At 45.8% G+C, this 26,060-nt stretch overlaps 1 protein-coding gene and 1 long non-coding RNA gene across 2 annotated transcripts; one reads left to right on the plus strand and one right to left on the minus strand.

Moving 5' to 3' along the window:
* Positions 1-6,920: 6,920 nt before the first annotated feature.
* Positions 6,921-9,104, minus strand: FOXL2 (forkhead box L2). The gene has a single exon (XM_083738103.1). The coding sequence runs from the start codon at positions 8,722-8,724 to the stop codon at positions 7,486-7,488; it is 1,239 nt and encodes a 412-aa protein (XP_083594229.1). The 5' UTR covers positions 8,725-9,104; the 3' UTR covers positions 6,921-7,485.
* A 72-nt stretch (positions 9,105-9,176) lies between these two features.
* LOC310844240 lies at positions 9,177-19,062 on the plus strand. Its single transcript, XR_014564021.1, has 3 exons — positions 9,177-9,417; positions 12,914-13,008; positions 15,038-19,062. It is a non-coding gene; the product is annotated as an uncharacterized lncRNA (long non-coding RNA).
* The last annotated feature ends 6,998 nt before the right edge of the window (positions 19,063-26,060 follow it).

Raw genomic sequence — 26,060 nt, forward strand, 5'->3', positions numbered from 1 at the left:
AAAATTAATGTGCACAATCTTGCCAAAGTGCAGCATTTATTTTATTTTTTATTTTTTACAAAAGTCCGATTGATTTAATTCTCTCCCCCGCGCCTACCCCCGCATTCAAAATATGCTGAACTGTGCTGGAATCCTGCCTAAAGGGTCAAGGTTTTTAAAATTAAGTTCTGGAAGCAGGCATTATCTCGGCAGTCACTCCAGCCCTCCCTCCACTCCCCGCTCCTCCAAAAAGCTCCAGAGAAGTCCTAGGACCTAGAAGTTGGGAAGAGGTTGTGCGAAAACCGAAGAACAGTCAGCAGTGTGGAGAAAAACATAAAATGAAGTAAGTCAGCCCCAGAGCCGAAACGCAAGAGTTTCTATTCCCATACAGCGCAAATAAAGTCTCCCGGTGTCTCCTGCACTCGACTCCCCCTGACATTAAGAAGACATGTATTGACTTTGCGAAGACATTTATGATTGTGATTAGTCCTCCCTATGCGATAAATCATAACCCGTCAGTTTTAATTTTTTATTTGCTTTTTGCTTGAGGTTTTCTCCTTCTATACCAAGCCAGGAGGAAATCCACACGGAATCTATAGAGATGCTTTGAGAACGTAACCAGTTGAACTGAACTGGCACAGGATCGTTCGCAAGCTGGCCGGTGTTATATTTTCGCTTGGTTTTAAGGGCTGCGGGATCAAGCCCTCAGCTCGAGCACTTAGCTCCGCACACCTAGCCCCAGAGTCGTCGTACCCCCCCCCCCGCTCCCGCGCACACTTAGAGGGAAAGTCAGGACGTTTGGATACAAGTCGGCGGAGGAGTTTATATGGAGAGGGGGTAATTTGTAAACGCACAAACCGCTTGCTGAAATCAGTTTCATTTGCAAGTGAGTACAAGCTATTCCCGACCTCCGCTCCTCGGAGGGATTGCCTCGGCTCGATTTTCATCCCGACCTTCTAACTATGTTTACGGTTTTCCGTAAGACTTGCTTCTTAATAAGCCTGCTTGGGATTTCATGCCTAATTTGAGGTGCAAGGGTAAGTAATTCCCTGTGAATTTGCCTTCGTTTTTACAGAGACGACCCCAAAACTGCCCGGCCACCGTCTGTAGTCAAGGTGCGTAGTTGTCCCTAAGGATAGTTGATTTTTGGTACTCGAGGCGGAAGGTTCTCCCACCAGAGCCTCTCACCTTATCTGGCAATTTTCCAAAAACGCAACAATAATAGTTAATGTATCATCATCAGCATCAGCATCTATTTCCTGCCCTTTCATTGTACTCGCAAGGAGCTACTTTGAAGCAGTCAACTCACTCTGCTTAAAACAATGGCGGACAAATCGGACAAAAGAAAGGTGCTCAGGATCTGGGTGTCTAAAAGGCGCACCTTATGCAAGTCTCCCTAACCATAATTCTGCTTCCCTCATCCCCCCAGGCAAAGGCGTCGGGACCCGGAAGCAGTTAAATAACTGTCCTAGCTGTGCGTGCGTGCGTTGGAGGGATGAGTTCGAAAGCGGGTCCCTGATTCAAATGAGCCCAAGGCTATTCCCGCTTCCACAGAACTCCTTGGCAACATTCCGGTGTGGAGCACGGAACTCCTCCTTAATTCACCCAAAATATATTCTCAGTGCGCAATACTATCCATGCCCGTTTAGAAATTAGCCCCACTGAGTACAGAACGCCTTTCTATCAAGCAAGTAGCCTAGGTTACAGACATGCAGGGTCCAACGCGGGTTAGAATCTGTTTTGGAACCGGTGCTCTGAGAAGGAAGGGTTGCACAGAGGCGCAAACTCCCCGCCAATTCCAAAAGTAACTTAGACTTCTCTGAGGATACCCGGCCTTCATTTCAATGTCCAGGGCCGCACCGAAAGCTCCCATTTATACACAACCCCCACGGCCAAATCCAAAAGAAGCCTGCAGAAAAAGGGATTGCAAACCCTTCAAGTTCAACTTAGGGAGCGAAGGGTTTGCCGGGGAATAAGGTTTTAAAATGTGGGCATCACCATTTACAGATTCCATGCATGCTTTGTCATTTTTCTATTCCGCCCTCGCTCTCCTAAGAGATCGCAGAGCTGCATAGAACAATGCATTCCTACTTAAAAACAATAAAAATCATTTAAAACCTCGAACAGATCCTCCTTAATAAAAATAGAAGCAGATCAGCAAGGAAACACGCTCGGCAAGGGTCGGGATTACTCTGAAGAAACTGTCCTGCGTATAACCCTAGGCATTCTTACCCTGGGAGTGAAGTCCCCTCTAACTCAGGGGGACTTCCTTCCCAGGAAACAAGCAAAGGAATGTCTAGAATAGTTAAAGTAAATCGGAATGAATTCAGGAGGAAGCGCGCAGAGGATCAGGCTGGCCAGGGACAATCCGGGCGGAAGGGCAGCGGGGAGCCCGCGAGGCGGACTGAATACAGCCTTGCAAGAGCCGCGGTGTCGCACCCAGAGCAGCGCTAGCCGCCTGGCAGCAGATCATAGAATTGTGGACATGGAAGAGTCCCAAAGGGTCATCTATCCCAACCCGCTACAGTGCGATAGATAGCGGGAGCCTCCACGTGCTCCGAAGAGGTGGATCGGGTCCAGCGCGTCGGCAGAGACTCAGGGCTCAACTTTCCTGCCTCGGAACAGATCGTACCGATCTCCCTCCGAGTGTTGTGTGATGGCATCTACCTGCATATGTCTGCATGTTGTGAAAGCTTGGGAACGGGCTTTTTCATTCCGTTCTGCAAAGGCCGCTCTCTCCCCTAACATTATTTTCTCTCTCCTATCAGCCAGTGAAGCCATTTTAAGTCGAGTGACATCCCCGTGGATTTCACTGGGGCATCCTTCTCGTGAGCAGGAAAGATCCCGGCCGAATGCAAGGGAGCGTTGTTAGGTGGTAGACCAGGAGGAGTCTTTGGCTCGGGGTCTCTCCTGCCCCTTCCTCTCAGTTTTTACAAACTTAAAAAAAGAAGGTTTTTCTTAAAGGACGGCTGAGTGCTTTGCAAAACAGCATGCGGGTCCGGCCCCAAACACCCACCATCTTAATTTACTCAAAGGTATATATAATTTTAAAATTAGCCTATGCAAACACTGTGCACATGTATATTATTGGCCGGTGCCAAGTATTGAGCAGGGTCCATCGTGCAAAGCTTATCTAAAGGTTGTTGCTTTTCTGCACACTTCGATCTTTACCACATCTCTTCTGGCCAACACACACACACGTGTAGGGGAAAGAATAGGGCGACCACCTTTAGCACTCCCCGTCAGGGAGGGGAGCCTTACAGAGTCGGCTTAACTATGACTAATCAGAAATAAGTCCTATTGAATTCAATGGGGTTAACTTTCAGGTAAACGGGGTTAAGACTGCAGCCTTAATTGACTATTCCACAGTCACGCACTTCCGAAGGACTTGGATGGATGAATCCGCCTTCCATCCGAGGGCTTCGGCTTTAACTGGGTTCAGGATCCGGCGGGGGACTTTCCTTTTTGGTAGTGACTGAGGGACTACAGATTCTCCGGGCTTCCTCAGTCAGCGGAATCGTTCCTTCCTTTCAAAAACCAGCAAGCAGCCTTCTGAGCTGTGAAATTCCCCTCCACTCCCCAATTAGTTTTGCTCGCGGTCCTGTCAGCCTATTTTCCTAATCTTACACATGCAAAACTGGACTGAGATCAAAAGTTTGCAGGTAGCCCTGAAGGTGTCCTAACCGGGGGGAAGGGGAGTTCCCAAATATTACAGCCTGATAAAACTGTCATAAGAACAGCATTAAACGTCACAGAATAGTTAAAAAAAGAAGAAGAAGTCTGGAGAACTGGAAACCTTGTCCGCTGCTCATTTGAAATGGATGGGGCTTGCTATCAAGTAGCTGCGTTTAGGATCCCTGGTCAAGAAAAGGCCGCTTGGCAAACGAACAAAGCAAAAGGTCTGAAAGAGGCGGGCCCTCCCATAGCAGCAACAGAGTGACAATTAAAAGAATCGAACAGGGATCACTGAAAATGAGAGTCTGCCCCTAAATAGGATAATTATGAAGGGGGCATTCACATCTCTGCACATTTGCTTGGAAGTAAGCCCTCGTCATCCTCGCAGAATTTGCCTCCAAATAAGGCTGCAATTCTTAAGCCTAATCGCCAGGAAGTCAGTCCCCACTGAACCACGCTGGAATTGACTTCAGAGTAGCCATGCTAAGGATCAGGCTGCTGTTGCAAGCGAGCTTAAGAATAGCACCGTGCTCGTGTCAAGAAGGAGGCATTCCCCCCAAATGACCTCGCTCTCCGAAATTAAAAAGAACAGCGCAAGCATCTGATATTTCTTCGCACTCGCAGACTTCTCCCGCCCGCCTCTGATCTCTGTCATCTCTGCCTTCCGTGATATCGGCAAGCCGCAATTCTGCATGCATCCCTCTTCTCTTGTGAACAAAAATGTGTAAGGAAACTCATACCACTACGCATTAAAAAAAGTATTTAAAGCGCCACGGGCATCTTCTTCAACGCACAAAGACGCCAGAATGGAAAGAGCATTAAAAGCGTGCAAGCAAACCATCACCCCAAACAAGGAACGCCGGGCTTAAACTACTTGATTAGAGTTTACAATAAAAGTTTGATGAGACCTGGCTCCAAATACGCTGTTTCTACTTTACCTTTACTTTACCTTCTTAAACTCTCTTTCTAAAGCCAGCCTCGCCAGGTAATGTGCTTCTGCAGCCATATGTCCTGGGGAGAGCGCCCTGTTGCTTTCATTGGGATATAGATCACCTGGCCAGCGCTCATAATAAGAACAATGGCTTAGCAGTAAATTCCGCCGCAATCAATGGGACTTACTTCTGACCAAACGTGGTCGAGAAGGCCTGTTAGGTACCGCAGCCCCTAAAACGCATTGACTTGGAAATAAATCCCAGTGATTTACGCAGAACTTACCTGGAAGGAAGCATCACTGATACTCCAAATAAAGGTGCTTAAGATAACCAGCTGTGGTTATTATCATTATTTTTCAAAACAAGTAAGCCTTAACACAACTGAAGCGTGCCCAACAGAAAGTAAATTATTTCCATTGTATTTTCAGGTGACCAAAAACCGGGGCGAGCAGAGGCGGGAGAAGCCTTTTAGAGGACTGTATTTTAAAGTCTTTCTTTCCCCGGATTATGTCGTTTTTTAACGATTGGAGTGGTGGGGGAGCGTTGCGGGGAGAAGGAATAATCTAACCAGCGACTGAGGGCCTGACAATTCTACACACGACCATAAAAACCTTCCCAATGCTGTTAGCAGCCGTTCCACCAAAATCCACACGTTAATTACCAAAACGTCACTTTTTAAGGTGTGTCAGAAAGAGGATAAGCCAATTAAATTATTAAATATTTGACAAAAGGAAAATCAAACTCTAGTAAAAGAGAACAAAACCACATTTTATTGGAGACTATACAATGCTACGATATACAATAAAAGTGCTAGGTTATTCTAGAAAAGTTGGTCCCGGGGTGGCAGAATACCAAATATTTATTTGTTTACACAGACACTGAGGAAATCATTAATACCTGCCCCCTCCCCCAATTAAAAACACATTATTTTTTTCTACATTAGCTCTCCCAGGGTTTAGGATTGCAACTCTGTTCGAAAAAGAAGATGATAAGAATCTAACGGAGATTCGTCTGGGTCAAAAATATTTAAAAATCACTCTTAACATCCATTGAAAAATAAAAATAAAAATATAACAATTGCATTTGGAAAAATAGTCTCCATTATTATTACTATTAACAATAATTTCGGGAAACAGTCTTGTTTTGTCCGAATAATTATAGTCTTGTATAAAATTACTCTATCTTGAGAGAACGCTTTCTATTTAAAAAAAAAATACATATACATATACACCTATTGTTCCCACAACTCTTCTCAAATCTCCTCCGCATTTCAACAATCAAATCAACATGGCTACTAGATACTGTATAAAAGGCTGTTCTTGCTCAAATACAGTCTCCAAATAAGTACTACTTTGGATAGAAACATAAATCTTTGAAGAAGTGCAATATTCCCCTTAGGAAATTATAATAAAAATAATCCGTTCAGAGATCAGACTGGCAAAGAGTTAGTGCCTTACACTTGTTTAATTCCGCATCAGCAGAATTTCAAAATACAGGGATCACCCCCCAAGGCAGTTTTTCAAAGGAGTTTTTCCTCAGCTTTAGTTTGAACGTTTGGACCCCGATCCTAAATTCATTCCCTAGGAATTGAACCGGTTTTCCTCGCTCATCCCCAAATATATTTTGGAGCTAAATATTGTTGAAACTGTTTTGGGCCAAACTACCCGACCAAGTGTATCCGAGGTGTGAATTAAACTGACAAGGAACAACTGCTGAGTCTTTGGCACCTCTAAAAATACAATTGGAATTAAATTAAATTCCAAGTATGCAGTGTGCGTGATTTGGGTTTTTCTTCATCCTTTCAAAGGAATTTTCATCCGCAGTGCTATGCTTAAAATAGCCACCTCACCTGGAAAAATATTCTAGTAAAATTATTCCATTTATGGTTGGCAGATGCCATCAAATGCAATCCTATCTGATTATCATTAATCAGATGACTGTGGATTGCAAAATTATTCGTGCTTAAACCCTGCCGCAGTTAAAGGGATGTAAACGCTGGAGCATATTGTTAAATTAATTTATTTCAGCGGGGTTTTCTCTGCCTTCCCCATTTGCTGGACGGCTGAAACCCCATTTTAACTTTAATAGGATGTACTTCGCAATAAACCCAGCTGACTTTTTCTGGCTAGCGCCAGGAATTCTGCAAAAAAACGGAATTATTTTTCAGTGCTTTTGTTCAACCCGGCGGCAGAGCAGTTTATTGCTTCGGCACGTTCCCTCCCTAACTAAACAGACCTCTTCTAGTTTAGAATTCTGTCCCTAACTCACTAAGCGCTTTCCCCTCTTCTATTTTTCTCTCCCCCCACCAAAAATAAAAAAAATAAAAATCCCCCACCTTCCCTCTCTTTAAACTCCCCGCGAAAACAATGAGACCAATACCTCGACCATAAAGAGATTTACGTACCAGTGAGCAACACTTCTAACCAACAACACTTCTAACCAAACAGTGCTTATGATGGGGATATTAATTTCAAGGAAATGCAAATAGGAAAAGAGAAACAAAAGGCAAATACTGTTCGGCCACCTTTATGTGCGCGCGCTAACCCTAGAACCCAGTGAAAAAAGAAACGCAGAACCAAAGGACCCACGGAGCTCCTGCAGCAATGAGGATGAGCGTGGAAGTCCTGTGAACTTACGCTGCCTTCACCGAGAGGATCTGTATGATTTCAGGCACACAGGACTTGGGCGAAGGGGGGTTGCGCGCGTGTGGTTCTCGTTTGGCACTCAGAGTCACTGTCCCATTTCAGCAGCGGGTGGGGGGGGGGAAGGGGGAATTACAAGAGGGAGCGGGAGAGAAATCCAACACGATGATGATGAAGAAGAAGAAGAAGAAGGGGATGTGGAGGACGAGGGCGCTGCTTCTTCTTCTCCTGCCTGCCGTCTCTCTTCCACCCCTCGCTCAGATGTCTATCCGGGAGTGCAAGGCGCTGTGCTTGCTCTCGTGGTCCCAGTAGGAGCAGTGCATCATGGCCAGCTCCGGAGGCTGGCGCCCGGCGCACGCGAACTGCAAACCCGCCGGCCCGTTGGGCGAGCCCTGCGGGGAGCCGCTCCCTGCCGTGGCGGCCGCCGCCGCCGCCGCTGCCGCCGCCACGGCCGCCGCTCCGAGCTGCTGGGCCGCCGCGGCCGCGTGGTGGTGGTGCTGGTGGTGGTGGTGCGGGTGGTGGTGGTGCGCGTGGTGCGCGTGGTGCGGGTGGTGCGGGTGGTGGTGGTGGCCCGCCATGCCGTTGTACGAGTTCACCATGGCCGGCAGGCGGGAGTAGGGCCCGTACGCTGAGGCGGCGGCGCCTCCAGGCCCGGCCGCCAGGCCTACTCCCTTGACGCCGCCGCCGCCGCCGCCGACGGGGCTGAGGGGACCGCCGCCTCCCGCCACCGAGCCGCCGCCTCCGCTCCCGCCCGAGCCGCCCGCTCCCTCCGACATGGTGCAGGCGGCGTAGGCTCCCGCCTGAGGCGCCTGAGGCGGCGGCGGCGGAGGCGCGGGCTGCGCCAGGGACCAAGAGGCGGCCGCGTTGAGGAAAGGCGCCTGCAGGTACTTGGCGGGCGGCGCCGTGAGGTAACCGTAGCCGGCCGCCTCGGCCGCGGCGCCGAAGAGGCTCTTGCCCGGCTGGAAGTGGCCGGCGGGCGGGCGGAACGGCCTCTTCATGCGGCGGCGGCGGCGGTAGTTGCCCTTCTCGAACATGTCCTCGCAGGCCGGGTCGAGCGTCCAGTAGTTGCCTTTGCGCTCCCCGCCGCCCTCTCGCGGCACCTTGATGAAGCACTCGTTGAGGCTCAGGTTGTGGCGGATGCTGTTCTGCCAGCCCTTCTTGTTCTTCTCGTAGAAGGGGAACTTGCCGATGATGTACTGGTAGATGCCCGACAGCGTCAGGCGCTTCTCGGCGCTCTCGCGGATGGCCATGGCGATCAGCGCCACGTACGAGTACGGGGGCTTCTGAGACGGGTCGCCCTTCTCCGCAGGCGCCGACGCAGCCGAGGCGGACGCCGATCCCGCCGGGGAAGCCTTGGCAGGGGCAGCCGGGCTCAGCTCGCTCTTGGCAGCCGCCGACTCGCCGCCCAGGCAGGGCTCCTTGATGGCCTGGTGCTGCTGCAGGAGAGACACGGCGTCCTCGGGCCCCGCGGGGTCTGGGTAGCCGGTGGCCATCATGGCACCACCTGCGGCTGCTGCGATGGCTGCGCGCCTCGGAGGCGCCTTCTTCTTCTTCAGGGGGTCTCTTGCGGATCCCGAAGGAGGCTCCCCTCGATCTCTCAGGGCGATCTGCTGGGAGCGCCTGTCCCGCCTGCCTGCTTTAAGTCCTGCCTGAGTCTGGTGGGCTTTTTGGTTCTCTCTGTCCCCCACCCACTTCTCCTCCTCCTCCTCCTCCTCTTCGCTTCTGTCTCCCTTGCAAGAGGCAGCCTCTGATCAGCGGGCTCAGATATCCACTCAACTTCTGGACGAGCTCTCCTCTGATTTGTATGGGCTCCGGCGAGTTCCGCTTTCGTCAGGATCCCTTTTCTCCCATCGCACCCCCCCCCCCCGTCTCTCTCTCTCTCTCTCTCTCTCTCTCTCTCTCTCTCTCTCTCTCTCTCTCTCTGTGTGTGTGTGTGTGTGTGTGTGCCACCCCCTCCCCCGCCCGTCCCACAAGCCTGGGAGCCAGCTGGGCACGGGCGAGTTCATGGCGAAGTCAAACCGCGCAAGTCCACCCCAGCGAGGAATCCGGAGGCTGGAGCCCCCTGGGGGTCCCAGAGCAGAGGGAAGGGCGGGGGTGGGAAGAGGCGAGGGCAAGAATCCACGGCAGGAGAAAAAGAAAGAAGCTGCGTCTCTGCGACTCCTGCACGAGGCAGCTTAGGAGCAAAACAAGTGAGGAGAAGGGGGGGTTGGTGTTGGGGAAAACATTTCTCTTCTTTCCACGCTGCAAAAAGATTGCAAATTTGCAAGGGCGATCTGTCGACTGGGGAGGTAGGGGCTCCTCAGTGAGCCGGGATGGATGGGGGCCGCTGACGGAAGCCACCATCTCAGGGATGTCCAGCGAGGTTGCTCTGGAAAACTTAGGTTGGGAACGCGAGGCAGTTTTGAAGGATCTCGGCTTGGAAAGGTGACAACGTCTTGCTGCAACGCCTGTTTTCCAAAGAAGTGTTGCTATTATTGTCACCTTGTTTGAGAGTACAAAGTTGCACGCCCTGCTCATATATTTTAAGGAAGTTAATACATAGAAGGGGTGTCAAAATCCTCTCCCTCTCTTTCTGCCTATCTATCTTGTCCATCTAGAGACAGAACGAGCCGCGTGATTTCTACTTAGAATCGAGTTCGGGCGCCCTTCCCACTTGACACATCAAAATATAAATATCCCACGCATATTGGGGCTCTGTCCTTGCAACCTTTTAGTTCACCTTAGGCGTGCACAAAAGCAAACAAGCCCTCTAACAGCTCGCTTCGCTGCCGGCTCCGGACAAGATGTTTTTCAAAAACATGTCATTCAGGTATCACTTGTTTGTTTCTAGATTTCAGAGACATCCTCCAGGTCTGAGGGGGGGGGGAGGCAGCGAGACAAATAAATAAATCAGCGAATGAATGAGGAGGGTGGGGAGCTGGGGGGAAAGGAAGAGCTCGAGGAGGCTGCTGTTTCCCCGGGTTAATTGGTGCCTAGGAAAGGGCCTCCTCCTCGAGCTTTCCTTCAGGTGCTCCAGTGCCTTCGGGCAAATCCCACGCACAGGCCGGCCTTGAAGCCTCGATCTCTGCGAGGCCTTGGACCGAAGCCTAGCAACCGAGTTAGCTACCAGGCCTTCGATTTTCTGATGTTTATCCAATAGAGATGGTTCACTTCCACGTTCCCGTGACCTGTAAACAACTGCTCATCTTGTTCTCAACAGCCACGGGCCTGTGAGGATCCTTTTACTGTCCTTCTTTGCCATTCATTTCGTATGGCCACTTGGGACCATCAGGTCTTGCATTTCCACTTCGAATGTACTGTACATAATTTCATTCATTCTGGGCATGACAATCCTCGCCGCCCTCACTTCCAGAAGAGAAAGGGGCTCTGTCAACGCAGTTCTTGCGCGCTCTGTAATTTTCTCTCCTGGAAAGGGCTCTTATGACTCTGTTCAGCCATTCAGCTGCGGGGCTTTGTAGAGATTTTAACCATGGGTGGGTAGGCCCTTGAATCAGGGTAACTTGCCTGCCATGGTTTATGTAGCCTGTTCGGAAATTATGCACGCTTGATTCTGGGGAGTGGAGAATAGAGCTAAATACAATGGGAAATATCACCACGCTGGTTCTGCCCCCGTATATAATATTTGTAAAAGAAGAAGAAAACCCCATTGGTGTCAATGGGTCTCAACAGGCACCTAACTGATCTCTTTCGCGCGCGCGCGTGTGTGTAATTTATGATTATTTTATTGCTTTCACACAACTGGATTTCTTTGTAACTGTACCTGATGCTTATTTTTTTAAAAAAAAAATTGGAATGTTTGACAATTAGTTTCTAATAAACGCACATGGCAATAGTTCCGTTCCCTTTGTCGGAATCAATAAAATCAGGTTTATTTGATATCTTCCTGATTTAAAATGTTAAAGACTGAGGTGACAAAATTGTGGCAGGTCACTAACAGTCCCAAACGCATTTACCTCCAAATTTCATCATTTTCACTAAAACTTTCTTTCCAAGTTAAGTGTGACTGTTTCTGGCAGCTTAAAAAGTCACATGTTCAAATATATGCTGTTTCCTATTGGACGCGTAAAAAAACCAAAAACAAGTTTTACGACTTGTTCAGCCATCGAAAAAGAAAAAAAGAAGCTTGCTTAGAAGGAAGCCCAAATGTATTTAATGGGATTTACTTCCAATTAAGTAGGCTTAGGACTGAAACATTGAAGCAGGAGTCTCCTAAGAGCATATTGTCTGTACAATGCATCTCCCAAAAGCAACCGGGGAAAGTGCTGCTCTCTTTTCCGTTAAGACCTGTATCTTTGTATACTTACATACGCTGATAACACTATTACAGCCTAGAAGTAAAATAAAGCCAAAAGTTTTATTGAACAGAATGAGACTGTGGTTAAAGATCAGGAAGCCCCTGAGTCAATGCTTCAACTAAGACGAGGTACATAAAGGGACAGAAGTTTTTGTTTTTTTTAAGCGCACTATTTTTGGTTTGCAACCGAGGTGCTAAGGATCTATCTTCGTGTGCTTCTAATGGAGTGCATATTTCTATTGGAGTCATCTCTGTTGGAATCCCTTCTGGTGCTTTTCTGGAGCTTGGGTGTTTAAAGTGAGCTCTCCGATTTAGGATCAGCCCCTTCCTGAAATCTTAAGCCCAGAGAAGCTGGCGGGGAAACCTCTTTCCCACGTAGGACGCCAAGCACGCACCCAAAGGCTCTGTGGATCCGAATAAGCTGCGAGGCACAGTGGGCGCATTTACTGGGAAGTATGCCCCGCCGAACTCAAGCGGGTCTGATTCCCGAGGGCCAGCTTGGCTGCCCTGGAGCAAACTGGCCCGAGGGTTTTGCAGCAGCCTGGCTTCCCTTTTGCTAAGCAAGCGGGCAGTCCCTGCCTCTGGATCCGACGGGGCCAGCTCCTGGCCCCCCGACGGAAACCGAGCGCTCGGCCGCCTGCTGGGATTCAGAGCCGCGGCTGCTCTTTCTTTCGGAGGCCGGTGGCGTGAGCTAGTGAGGGCCAGTTCCTTCCCCCTGACCACCCAGGCTGGCCGGGGCTGCTTCCCCCACCCCGCCCCGCTCACAGGCATTTCCTTCCGCAGGTGTAGCGGCAGCATTGTGCTGTGTGTCATCACCTCCGCCAGACTGCAGAGCCCTCCCTTCCCAAGCCTGGAAAGGCGGCGGCGGCGGCAACTGAGGCAAGCGCGCTCGGCCAAAGGGTGGTTTTCTGAGGAGTCCCTCTTTCTCTCTCCTCACACGCTTCAGTGGGATCTGACAGGAAATCAGAAACTCAGGAGGAGGACAGAAATGGCGAAGAAGGTGAGGGGACAGCCGTGGGTGTCTCTGCCCAGCGCGCAGGGCTGGCGGGGGTCACTGTTTCGCTCAAGGAAAATCTCTCCTTGCTCCCTCTCCTCTTCCTGCACACTGGCAGCCAGCCCCTGCTTGGCAAGACCTTCCTGAGGATATTGTTGTTGTTGTTGTTGTTGTTGTTGTTATTATTATTATTATTTTAAAAAATAATGGTAGGATCCATGCAGCTTAGCTTTTCCAGAAGCAATCTAGTTGTTTATAGAATAGGTTGGATCCGAAGGAAGGGACAGCGCATGTCTACTCAGGAACAAGCCCCACTGAAGCCAATTAGACTTACTCCCAGGTCAGGGCGCAGCAAGGTCTGCAGCTGAACTCGAGACTGACAAGACTTTCTCCGCAGGTTTCTTGGAGAACTAAGCGCCGCTTCCAGTACAATCTACTGAGCATGCCTACTGAAGAGTAAGCCACACTGAGGTCAATAGGACTTACTCCCAGGTAAGTTTATCTAGGTTGGTACCTAATTTGCTCTGGCTCCATCCAGCCTGTAAATATTAAGCGTCCAGGGATCGAGATGTTATTTCCCTGGCATTGACTTCGAGGTCACTCTTATCAGGGCTAAGGGATAACAGTATACATCAGCAGGTTTAGCATCTTCCGCATAAATAAATTTCTTGAAGAGTTGATTTGTGAAACCTTTCTCTTTGAATAGGAGGGCTCATCTCTCAAAAAAGGAAAAGGGGTGCAATCAGTTTTTTCTTATAGATGCCCTTAGATTCTTAGGGATGCCACGGTTCCATCCCTTTCTTTCTCCCCAAACTCAGGGCTAAAACCAGTGGCGTAGCGTGGGTTGTCAGCACCCGGGGCAAGGCAAGTAATTTGCGCCCCCTAACCCTGATTGAGCCAGGTAGGGGCAGAGAGCTGCGAGTGCGAGCGCCCCCCACCCCAGATGTTGCGCCCGGTGCGGCCCCCCCTGCACCCCCACGCTACGCCACTGGCTAAAACGTCATGGAATTAGAAAGGGTGTGCAATGCACAGAGGCGAAGGTATATCTGCGTTCAGCCAAAATGGATTCAGGTTCACAAGGTCCAGTTCTAAAATTCATAAGCAATCGGGAGTGGAGCTAAATTCCTGCAGAAAAGGTTGCGCACGCTGTTTACAACGCAGTTTAACGGTGAGTTAAGTCCCAATGACAGCAAGTTCCATTGAAGAAGGTCCAACTGAGCAAACACGCTCAGGATCGCATTGCCAGGCACGGTCAGGATCGCATTGCCAGGCACAAGTTTGTATCTGGATCTTAACCTGGAACTACTGAAACCCACACAGAGGGTTTAGTCTTGGCATCTCCAAGACAGATTACGACCTGCTTTCTATCCAAATTAAACCGACGCGCCGGGATCCGAGATATAACTGGATCTAGATCCAGTCAGTTGAAATTCAACATATTCAGGGTTAAGTAGAGCGACAGGCTTAGCGGGGTTTGAAATGTAAAGTTGGGGATAAATCACAATCACATGGATATCAAAAGGACACGCCCAATAAGACTTCAGCACCTGAAATACTCCGGCTGCCGATACCACGGTTTATTGGCAATCGGGGTAATATCAAGAAGGGATAAGTCTAGGGCACAGATTATAGGTTTTCCAGGGGATCATATCTTTCTTTTGACTAAACGATAGGGTTCCTGTTCCCAGAAAAATAGGTTCTGCAGCAATAAACCGGGCTTTACTTCTAAGTAAACCGTTTAGGATTCGGGTTTAACTTGGAAGTAAGGCCCATACGGCGTTTTCTTCAGAGTCACAGTTTAGGATCTAGGTCGCCGTGGCGCAGTCTCCATCCCCGCTGAAAGGAATAGCCAGTCTTCCACGGGTGAATCCTTTTCTGCGCTTAAGAGGGAAGGGCAGATGAACGAAAATCATGCTGAGTTGCTCTGTTAGCTATAGAAAGCTGGAAAACCATCTTGCCTAGATGCTCATGGGCAATTCAGGAAGTAGCCAAGGGGGAAAATCACATTCATTTCATTTTAATGACCCCGGCTCAGGAAATATTAATTGCTTTCAATCACACAGATTGACTCAGGGTGATGAGTAAAATGGTTGGCTTGGATCAGGGTATTCACAGAAACAATATTTTGAAAGGGAAGAAAACCACGGAATACAAAGCATAATAATGATAATGGTGATTATGATGTTTTCATTGTTTTTTTTAACCCAAATATCACAACAGTTCTTTTCTTTTTCTTTTTTTTAAAAAATGGTGCTCATTTATTGCCTTGCTTCTGTTGACTAGAAATTCAACAATTTCTAGCCTCCACCGAGTGCAGTGGGTTTTACCTCGGAGTAAATACGCGATGGTTCCCTCTGTTTAAGTAGCATTGGTCTCAGAAAGAGTTGAGCGCACAATTAATTTTTCAATTGACAGCAATGGAAAATACGACTACGGCTGGATCTTAAGCCAGGGTTGCAAGGTGGCACGCGCATTTTAAATAAGATACTGAGGATATAATTTTCTGTTCTTGTTCTTGCAGACAAGACTCAAGTAATGCAAGGCAAAGTAAAGCGGCTACAATACCAAAAGCGAGAAGGATCCTGAAAACCTATTAAGATCAATTCCTTATTGAACGGAGGCTATTGCCCTTAAAAAAAAAATAAACACGTTTCCAAGGGTGGCTCCGAGGATAACCAGCGAATTTGGGCCATTCAGATTAAATTTCTCACACATTGACGGCTACGGCACAATGGAAGTTCTTTACCATATCTCATTTCTTTCATCTCATGTTTTTGTTTAAAAGATGGCATGGCGGGTTAAGTGACAGAAAACACGGACATAGTAGAAATTACCGAAAAGAACAAGCCCGCTTCGAACATCCTCAAAATTCCTCGACAGGTAAAGAAATGAAATCTTATGATGGTAATGAATTCACCTTGTGGGGAAATCAATGATTTTTATAAACTCATTTTAAACAATTCTTTTAATTTATGAAGGCTAAGACACTGAGAGTATAACCAACAGATCGTCGACACCACTGTAACGTAGTCTATATCTGAATTCAGAGGGTACAACGACAGCAACTAGCTTCGCCATCGGATCAAATAATATTTCAACCTGAGCCAAGAAGCCCCATCTTTTCCGCACTTGAACGTTTGAGTTTGTGGTTAAAGTTCGCCAGTCTTTCCCGGGCTTACCAACTCTTGCCTGGAAAGGCGAAATATACGAGAACGAAACTCAGCAGGGAAATATTCCTTTACATTTAAATTCTTTGCTTTATTTTTTTCTTAAAATATAATTTTGTTTTATTTTTGTCTTTTAAAAATATATGCCAATCAGAGTTGACCGGTGTCTTTGTTTCATATCATTATCAACTGAACAGTTTCGATTCTAGGCTGAAAGAAACGTATTTTTCCCTCTTTTTTTAACCTTTTAACTCTGATGAATGCTGTAGCTATGCCCCCCTCCCGCCCTAAACGGACGATCAGCTAGGGAAGCCGGTTCCTCTCTCTCTATTCCACGTAAAGGTTATTCTGACTCCAACGGAATAAATATGAAGGGAAGTACAGAGGTCGCCTCCCCGAAACCTGCAGAGCTCTCTTCACAATGGCCCGCTTCCCCAAAGCCTCTTTTGTTTAATTTTCGGAAGCTCCTACCGAAGCCATTTGTCTCGTCCTCAAGCGGCCCGACTCGAAGAAAAACAGAATACTTCAATTTCAACTTTTGCCAGGCACACACAAGCGTGTAAACATACTTCCCTCTCTCTCTTTTTTCTTTTGGAGAGAGACTGTGAAAGGGCGGCTACAAATTACGCAACACAAGATCCTCTCGGAAAATTTCAAAAGAGGGGGGTGGGAAGAAGAAGAAGCTGACTGTGGGGTAACTGGATCTCTTCCCCTTCCCCCACCCCCGCTCCACCCTTCACCAAGGGAAACGTGTTTGCGGATCCCTCGATCACCTACTTCTCGCTTGCCACTTTCCGGCCTGGTTTCATGCAACTTGTCAATTTCACACCAATTCCGAGGGAGGAGAGGAACCCTGCCCTTCTGAAGCCCTCGTTCCCTACCTCAATCTGTTAAGAATGAACCGAGCCTTGCACAGATTGACCCCCAGCAAGATGAAACGGCGGAGAATGTGATCTCCTTCGTTCCCAAGAAGAAAAGCCGTGGGGTTGCTGTTTGGCGGTACCTACCTCCTCCCCTCCCCTATTTCCTATTTTCAGCAGGCTTGCGGCATCAACAGTTTCGAGAATTGATTTATCTTGAAACAGTCTTTACAGAAGTCGGTCTCTCCCACCCGCCCCTTATAAACTCGCCATGCTTTATTTAAAGATCCTGGATTATTTGTTCCAATAACAATTGGGGAAAGAAACAGGCATACACATAAACATGGCATTTTAGGAACTGTTCTTTCCTTTAAAAGTAATGAGTCCAAAGGAAATAAAGTGTGGGAAATGGAAGGGAAAGCTTTTCTTGAAGGAGGGATTTTGCATCAGGTTTAGATTGGTTTTTCACAAGATTAATAATAATAATAATAATAAGTTTATTATTTATACCCACACTTTTAGGGTTCTCCTAAAGAGACTAAGCTTGATTATAACCCACATATATGCACACACATTTATGTATGCATTACATGCAAAACAGTACATTGTACATGTTTGCATGGGGGGGGACAGGCAGTATATGCATATACTGTAGAAGTATAGCCGGAGCATTGCAAAGACAGATCCATAAATAGGAACACCAAAAAGGAATATGCGGCCACACTGAAAATGGTATTTTGAGTGTTCAAATTGAGTTACTGACATGCAAATTATACTCAGGCCTCAGATGAGTAATTTAATTGAGGATTTTCAATGTGTGCATTTATTTAATCAACCAGGCATCTAATCAGCCAAAATCAACAATCACTTGAGACGCTTGCATGTTATGTGCATCTAGGTGCATCTAGGTGTCATTATTACCTACCTAAACAGGCCTCCCAAACATATAATGATACAACCTTATTTATGCAAATTGCCTGATGGAATGGCTTTCTTTTTGTTCTTTCGTTAGTAAACAAAAATGATAGAAATGGAAAAGCTGTTTATTTGAAAATCCTTTTCAGAATATAGTATTTGTTTGATTAACTGCAGTTCTGTAGTACACCTATGATACTGTGTGAGTTTCTTCATATGTGTCTACACACATACCATAAAATCACACAGTAGAAAGAAGTCCAGTCACCCAGTCCTGACTACAGAACAGGACTATGCAATCCTATGCAGTCTATGCAATCCAAACTTACAACATGCCATGAACAAAGAAGAGGGGCATCTCAGAAAGATGCTCCCAGACCATGCACCCCAAATTACTGAGAGCTGCTTCCCATACCAAACAAGAACAAAACAGCGCAATCCTATGTATGTCTACTCAGATGGAACCTCACTGAGTTCAATAGGACTTATTGCCTGGTAAATGGATATATGATTGCTGCCTATGGATTTCAGAATATCCTGTAGTAATCTATAACTCTCTTGAAGTCCTTGAATCATTTTTGAACTCACCCAAACAAACATTACTCTTTAGTTGTGTCATTCATAAATTGTTGCATTACATGAGGGGAACTAGTCAGCTGAGCATTAAAAAAAACCCCAAGCAAACTTTAATATACTGTACTTGGGTGGGGTTTTTTTGGTTGCAAAATCAGGGATTGATAACCTGTGGCGCCAAATGTTGTTGGACTACAGCTCCCATCATCCCTAACCATTGTCTAGGCTGGCTGCGGCTGATGAGAGTTGGAGCCCAACATTTGGATAGCCGCACTTAGTCAGGCCTGGTCAAAATGTTCAACCCCCCAGAATCCAAATCAAACTTTGTTCTACATCACTGTTGAATCCATATATTTGCATTCAGGTTGATTAGCTCTTGGGGGAGCAAGTCCTGTTAATTCATAGGCAGCAGCAGAAATCAATGGGATTTCCCCCCACATACTGTATTACTGTAGTCACACTGTACATTTAAAGCACACATAAAGCACATGGCTTTGGGGACTGCAGCATCTTCAGCAGATTACAATTTCCCAGGATTCTTTGGGAGAAGCCATGTCCTTTACATGTAGGGTGTGATGGTTGTATGGGGTACAAATGCACATGCCAACACTAATCAGATTCAGTTGGAGCCCAGATTATTGTCACTGGTTCAGGGCAAAATTGCTTAGCCTTTGCTATCAACTTCATAATGGAATTAAACAGGCTCCAGGAGTCTAAGCGCTTGGCTTAATTGCATTGCAGATCACACTGTTGGAATGCTGGGGTATTTAAAAACACCTAATGCATGTCTTCCAGTGAGTATAAGCTGTATGCTTCCCCATGCACACCCAGATGAAATAAGAACTGTTCAGTTCTCTGAGTTTTGCATTGGAGAATATCCTAGTATATCTGATCTATTGAAGTCCATGAGTATTTTGCTATTGAAGTCAAAGAGCTGTGCATTGTGCACTAAGGCTCATGCTTTTAACAAATTCCCCACAGTCTTTTTGCAAAGGTTGTTGTTTCCCACAGTTAATCCCCGATAAAGTTTTCCTGCTCTATAAATATAATTTGTGAAAGTGACATGAAAGTCATTGAGTCTCATTTCTTGTCTATGAAACCTTCTTTAAGACTCAAGACTATCCTGTTTTTGTTCTAACAAACTAACATGTCTATCTACCCCTGTGGAAATCCTCTAACATTTCTCAAGAATGATTAACCCTGAAATCCTATATACATTAAGAAGTAACCCGAGTGAGTTTAATGGGACTTATTTACAGAAAAGTATGGCTGGACTGGCAGTCTAACAGAGAAGGGCATGTATTATCTACATTCATCCGGATGTTAGTATGGCATAAGCAGGTGAATGGCCGAGGAATCCCATAGCAGAGAACAAGAGATGTGCTTTATTAAACAAACACAGATTATTCAAGAAAACAAGAACTTGTTACATGCTACAGGAATGGCCGAGGAATCCCATAGCAGAGAACAAGAGATGTGCTTTATTAAACAAACACAGATTATTCAAGAAAACAAGAACTTGTTACATGCTACAGGAAAGGTAGCAGCACAGTCTCTACACTATAATTTTCTGCAGAATAGTTATTCCTTTTTGCCAGGAAACTGTGCAGAGATCAGGAAGCTGTAGAACAGAACCCTGGGAATGTCACTAAACTAAATTTGTTGGATGCCCCAGAAACAAAAACACAACCCAGGAGGGAGGGGATCCATCTTAAACTTTGGGTTGTATCCAACTAAGTTTCACCTAGAGTAGATCCACTGAAATTAATGAAGCTAAGTTAGTCATGCCCATTAAATTCAATGGGTCTACACTGAGTATGACTAGCATTGATAGAAAGCCAAGAAATTAAAATGTCAAAAGGACTACAGTTTTCTGAAGGCAAAATGTTATTTGATATTAATATTAACCCTTGCCTTGCTGTAAAAGGCAGCTCAACTCCAATGGTGTCCATCCCATATTCCTCAGGGCAGGGGCAAATCCAGTCCCCAACCAATAGCATCTTCCGCCACACAGTATCCTCCCTTGCGTGAATGTCTTTCACTGCAGACAAGAACAAATGAGTAACATGTGTGAAGATGAAAATTCTAAACTCTAACCTATTTTCAAGAGTCTCAAAATACAAAAAAGTACTCCTGCATTCATTCAAAAATAGAGATACTCCGAAGGAGCATGCTGATTGAACTCAAAAGGCGGCAGCCGGGCGGGGGGTGGCGGGGAGAGCTTTATTCTCAAAACCTTACTGAATTTACACAATTGGTCATGTGATAAAATGTAAACAGTGTTGTTGTTCTTTCTTGGTGTATGCAGCGTTAGATTGGCCATCCAGTTGGCTGTTACAGGCTTACTGGCTGCTGTGATTATCCTGTGTTGCTGCTGTCCTGCAGTCACTGGCCTACAGCAAGGCTGCTGAACATTGCAAATGAAAACAAACAGACCAGCCTCCCCATTTGAAACAAAAGAGAACTGATGTCCCTTTAGGAAGCTGTAAACATAGACAGCTTGGCTCAGCTTCAAAGACAAGAAACAGGAATTAATGGTCAGCCATGGCCATTTTCTAGAGCAGAAAATGAAATTTTGCATAAATGAAAGTTCGGCTACATTTTAAGAATTCAGATAAATGTCATTGCCTGTGTCAGCATTTTGCTTCTCAGTGATACTGAGGCAAACTTAGTGACATTTTTGACAAACAGGAATTCTTTCCTCTTTGAAGGAGAACCCCTAGCCATCACTGAAACAGTAAACACATTTTACAGAATATCTGTCTGTGGCAATGTGTAAATAAGGTAACAATGATTTCATAGGGCCCAGCGATCTACCTTAAAACAGTAAAGGTACCCCTGCCCGTACGGGCCAGTCGTGTCCGACTCTATGGTTGTGCGCTCATCTCGCTTAAGAGGCCGGGAGCCAGCGCTGTCCACAGACACTTCCGGGTCACGTGGCCAGCGTGACGAAGCTGCAGCTGGTGAGCCAGCACCAGCGCAGCACACGGAAATGCTGTTTACCTTCCTGCTATAAAGCGGTCCCTATTTATCCACTTGCACTTAAGAGTGCTTTCGAACTGCTAGGTGGGCAGGAGCTGGGACTGAATGACGGGAGCTCACCCCGCCACGGGGATTCGAATGGCCGACCATACGATCGGCAAGTCCTAGGCACTGAGGTTTTACCCACAGCACCACCCGCGTCCCTTACCTAAAAACAGAGAACATGCCTAACTAACTGCTGATCATCCAGATGCTGAGGAATCCATGGCAGATAAACCATATAAATAACAGAATCATAGAATTGTAGAGTTGGAGGATCATCTCATGGAATGATATGCTTAGTGAAACATAGCTTACTCAGGAAAACAAACCAAGCTACATGTTACAGGAAAGTCTGAAAAAGCCTTAGGACATATCTATATCAGTTTCACCCAACTTGGTGCCCTCCATATATTTTGGACGACAATTCCCAACAGCCACAATGGTCAGGGAGGAAAGTAGTTTGGAATTCAAAGCATCCTGAGAAAGCTCTCTGGTTTGTGCCTTTGTCTAAATGGGTCCCGGCCCCACCTCCCCAGCCAGGGAGCCTCCAGGTGATGTGGGACTCAGTCCCCCGCCCCCGGCCACGTGGTCCACTGCAACTCCTCTCCACTGCTACGTGGAGCGGATCTGCTCAAGACCTAGCATTTTTAGGTGGGGCTGGGAAAGTTTCCCTGCCTGAAATTCTGGACAGCAGCTGCACCGATGGTCTGCTTTGGTATAAGGCAGATTCCCAAGTTCCTATGATACCAAACAAGTCATTCTCTGCAACTGACCACACTACAATTCCCAGTGTTCTTTGCACAGGAAGAAAACCATGACAGTCTAAATCGTTATATAGCAACACACCAGACGTTTTTAAGGTTTTGCTCATGACTATCAATCTTAGAGTAGCACCTTAGCATTTCTAAGGAGGAAAAACAAAATAAAAAAAATCATTCCAGTAGCACCTTAGAGACCAAATAAGTTTGTTATTGGTATGAGCTTTCGTGTGCATGCACACTTCTTCAGATAACTTGTAACTAGAACTAAGGAGGTGAATTATCTAATGCAATGAACTAAGCTTTGGCTAAATTTAGCTTTCAGATTATACATAGCAGATGATAGAAAAAATGATTTCTTTATCTTTTAAAAATTGCAGTGGTGTGTTCTATACTTAATCCATCTTTCTGGATGCATGCTTGCATATATTCAAGTGCACTGTCACACAAAGAGATTGAACTAGTAAAGGCTGAAACCACAACTAGTCTTAAAACATATTTTGCAAGATTTTGAGTGCCATGCTGTGCAATGCTATGCATGTAAACCCCACTTGGTTCAATAGTGCTTACTCCCAGGAAAATATATAAAGGATTACAGCCACAAGGTCCCATCTGCCATAACTCTTCAAAAGTAAAATACACTGATGTCTGGTCTTCAGTATTTGTCCATCAAATGAGATATGACCCTGGAGTAGGTTATGTTAATTGGATTAGAGTCCAAGTTGGTTTGCTTGGGGAAGGAATTATTTAAGGCTGAGGTTAGAAATAGTGTTGTGCTGAAATCAGTCTTCCAATTTCTCTGAAGTTTTCCTTCCATCCAAAAGAAGCTTCCATTTGCTTGCCTCATTCTCAGGGAACTTTAAACATTCTTTATTTGAGTTCACACTATCATTGCAAGGTGGGCGAAGGGATGTGTGTTTCTTTCCAGGAAACATTTACCCAGCATACTGCAGCCTTCCTGGCTTCCCACACTTACTTGTCAGAAACAGCCCCAATGATGTTACCTAATGATGCCTCACCCCTGGGTTTTAATTGAGGTGAAGGCTCCTGGGAAGGCTGCAGAGTGCACACCACTGTTGGGATTATTTACAGAATGAAAGAAAAGGCACTCCCCTCCAAAGTAACAAAAGTGGGACAAAAATCCTACACCCCAACTATGAAAATTTCACTGAAATCTTCTCTCCCCATTCATTACTTCCAAATGCAATTTATTTTATCATTAAAAACATGGGAGAAAATTTTGGTCCAGGACTAATAAGAACTCACCTTTGCAACATTGTTTTGGAATGAAATTGTAAAGAAAGCAGCTTTTAAAACTCTCCAGTCCCTAAATGAATTTGATTCATCCAAAATTATTTCAGTGAAATTACACTTATTTTTTGAAACTTATTTTTACGTTACAATGCTGAGGATAGTGTGGGATGTAAGGGGAAACTCAAATTCCACTTGGCTATTATAGAACCTTTCAAAGAGTTAGTGAATAGACTATGGTAATAAATGAGTATTTTTTTTTTAATTGTTCAGGGTAACATATATCTCCAAAAAGAAAATTGAACATAAAGTGGTCTAGTGGTCTGGTGAAGAATTAATGAAAGAAATGAAGAGAGACAAGTTATCTTAACATTTATCACTGGTAATGTCACTTCTGACTATTCTGCAATGTTGTGCTAGTTTGTCTACAAGTGCAACCTTCCAAACTCTATCATACCAGTTTTGCATAAGTTTTAAAGTCTGAATGCTATGTTTGCTCTGAACACTTGCTCTAAAAAGAACCTGTATAGTTCAAACGACCCACTGAAGTCAATAGGGCTTATTTCTCAGTAGGCCTGCATAGAATTGGGCCACATGTTTCTATTATACAGCACTGAAGGGATTTGTCAGGAGGACAATACCTTACTATGCAAATTGTAAGGCAGCAACCTTTGTTAAAGTTAAAACCCATAAAATGCAACTAAAAGATATGCTTATTTCCTCTGTTCACCTACCAAAATATACCTCACTAGAATCTGAAAACGACAGGATTATGGTTTCTTCCAATGGAATAACCACAATTAGATTGTAAGGTCCTCGGAGCAGAGAGTCTGTTTTTAATTTGTACTTTAAAGCAGTATCTCCTCTAAGCAATCAAAACAGCCTAATGCATGCTGGCAATAAGCAGCCTACCAACCAAATTGTAAATACATGTTTCATACCTTTGAATCTTCGTGCTGTATTAGTCAAGCACACAGCAGATGTCAGTACACCACACATCTTAGGGAGGCTGCAATATAGATTATAAATAGAAAAGCACCAATAGCACGAGTTAGGTGCTGCTAAGTGCGGCGCAGTGACAGTAATGAGTACTGTACCTCTCTCATCCATGTGCTTTTACCATATGGAACTTCACACCTCAGCTACTTTTGAAACTCTCCTTATGAAAATTTTGCCTTGCTAAAATGCAACACCTCCCCAGGCAAGGACGGGCATATCCTTTTAAGCAAATAGATGCAGGAGGGAAAAGAGCCTCTTGATCACATTTAGCTATTAATTAAAAATGATTCTCCATGTAGCTTGACTGTTAAGTGCATGTGTTGTGTCTGTGTTTGCATATACTTGCGTGCATGTGTGTGTCTGCTGTTTAATGTTCCTAGGTTGAAGACATCAACCCAAAGCAAACACTTTACTGACTAGGATGCCATTGTTGAATCACAGCTGCAACATCAAATGTTAAGTAGTAGTAGTAATAATAATAATAATAATAATAATGGCTGTTAATCTTACTGAAGTCTGTCCCTGAGGTACCATAAACACCCACTCACTCTCACATATGGCACTGATAGGTCTTGTAGCCCCACCCCTCTTCCTTCCTTAGACACACCCCTTTGGTGCTGCCCCTCCCATCTTTGACCATGCCTCCGTTTGTTATGATTCTGATGCTTATTCCTGCCCTTCCTTACTCCATGTAAGTCAGGATGCATGACAATGAATCTATCAAGACCCCAAAATAACTTTGTGGAGGAAGAAGACAAGAAGAAGAGTTTGGATTTGATATCCCGCCTTCACTCCCTTTAAGGAGTCTCAAAGCAGCTAACATTCTCCTTTCCCTTCCTCCCCCACAACAAACACTCTGTGAGGTGAGTGGGGCTGAGAGACTTCAGAGAAGTGTGACTGGCCCAAGGTCACCCAGCAGCTGCATGTGGAGGAGCGGAGACGCGAACCCGGTTCACCAGATTACGAGACTACCGCTCTTAACCACTACACCACACTGTCAGAGATTTGAACTCAGCTGCTCCCAGTCCAAGTCTGGCACGTGCTCCACTTCACAATCCCGTTAAAGAAACACTGAGCATTGTCGCCACCTGCCCAGCTTCTCTGCGCAGCATTTTGAGGACACAGTCCACATTTTCTTTTGAAACCTTTAGAGTTGATTGCTGCTAAACAATGTCGATTTCCCCATTTCTAGAAACACAGGAAGATGCCTTACACTGAGTCAGACCACTGGCTCGTCTAGCTCATTATGGTCTACACTGACTCTCCAGAGTTTAGGACAGAGGACATTCCCAGCTCTACCTGAAGATGCTTGGAATTGAACATGGGACCTTCTGCATGGAAGGCAGATGCTTGCTGCATCCCATCCCCATGGTTTATGCCTTCCTGCTCACTTTAAATGGCAACACTATAAGCCTCACTGAAAAGCATCCTCTCTTTTGTACATAGAACAAGAGAACTCCTCACAAAAACAAACAGCCTCTCCTCTTTTTTCACTCCCTGATCTGTGCTGATAATGTAGTGTGAAAGCCCAGGGAATGTTTTCAGATAAAGGTCTGTATTCTCAGGAAGCATAGGACATGCACCTCAATCCAGGGGGTTTCCTTACTTTGTGCACCCAATTTCCCCATACGCCAGAGATCATTGTCTGGACACTTAAAGGACAAGAGTTACAAAGATCATCCAACATTCAGTTGCTTCTCAGGAAACTGCAGAGGGACTTTAAAAAAAGGGCTGTTGTGAAGCTAAGCAGAATGTTTATCTTTCTTATCTGAAAAAGGAAACCTATGGGAAACTGTATGCCATATTCTCTCCTGGTCCCCTGTCATATAATTATAATGCATTACACAAAGCAGACAGCTTTTGGGAAGCAGTAGGTCTAAGGAAGGGACAATCCCTTATTAAATGTGGCTTTGGCTTCCTTTCCAAATGTTTCAGGGCTCAATTGAGTAGTCCTTAGTGTAAAACAATACATGAGCTAAGTGTTTGGATTAGGACAA

This window comes from Podarcis gaigeae (assembly GCF_964106915.1).
Source record: "Podarcis gaigeae genome assembly, chromosome: 5".
In the NCBI taxonomy this organism is placed as follows: domain Eukaryota; kingdom Metazoa; phylum Chordata; class Lepidosauria; order Squamata; family Lacertidae; genus Podarcis; species Podarcis gaigeae.

What these genes read in the sequence shown, in the direction of transcription:
- FOXL2 (XM_083738103.1), bottom strand. Translation starts at nt 8,724, where the DNA reads ATGATGGCCACCGGCTACCCAGACCCCGCGGGGCCCGAGGACGCCGTG.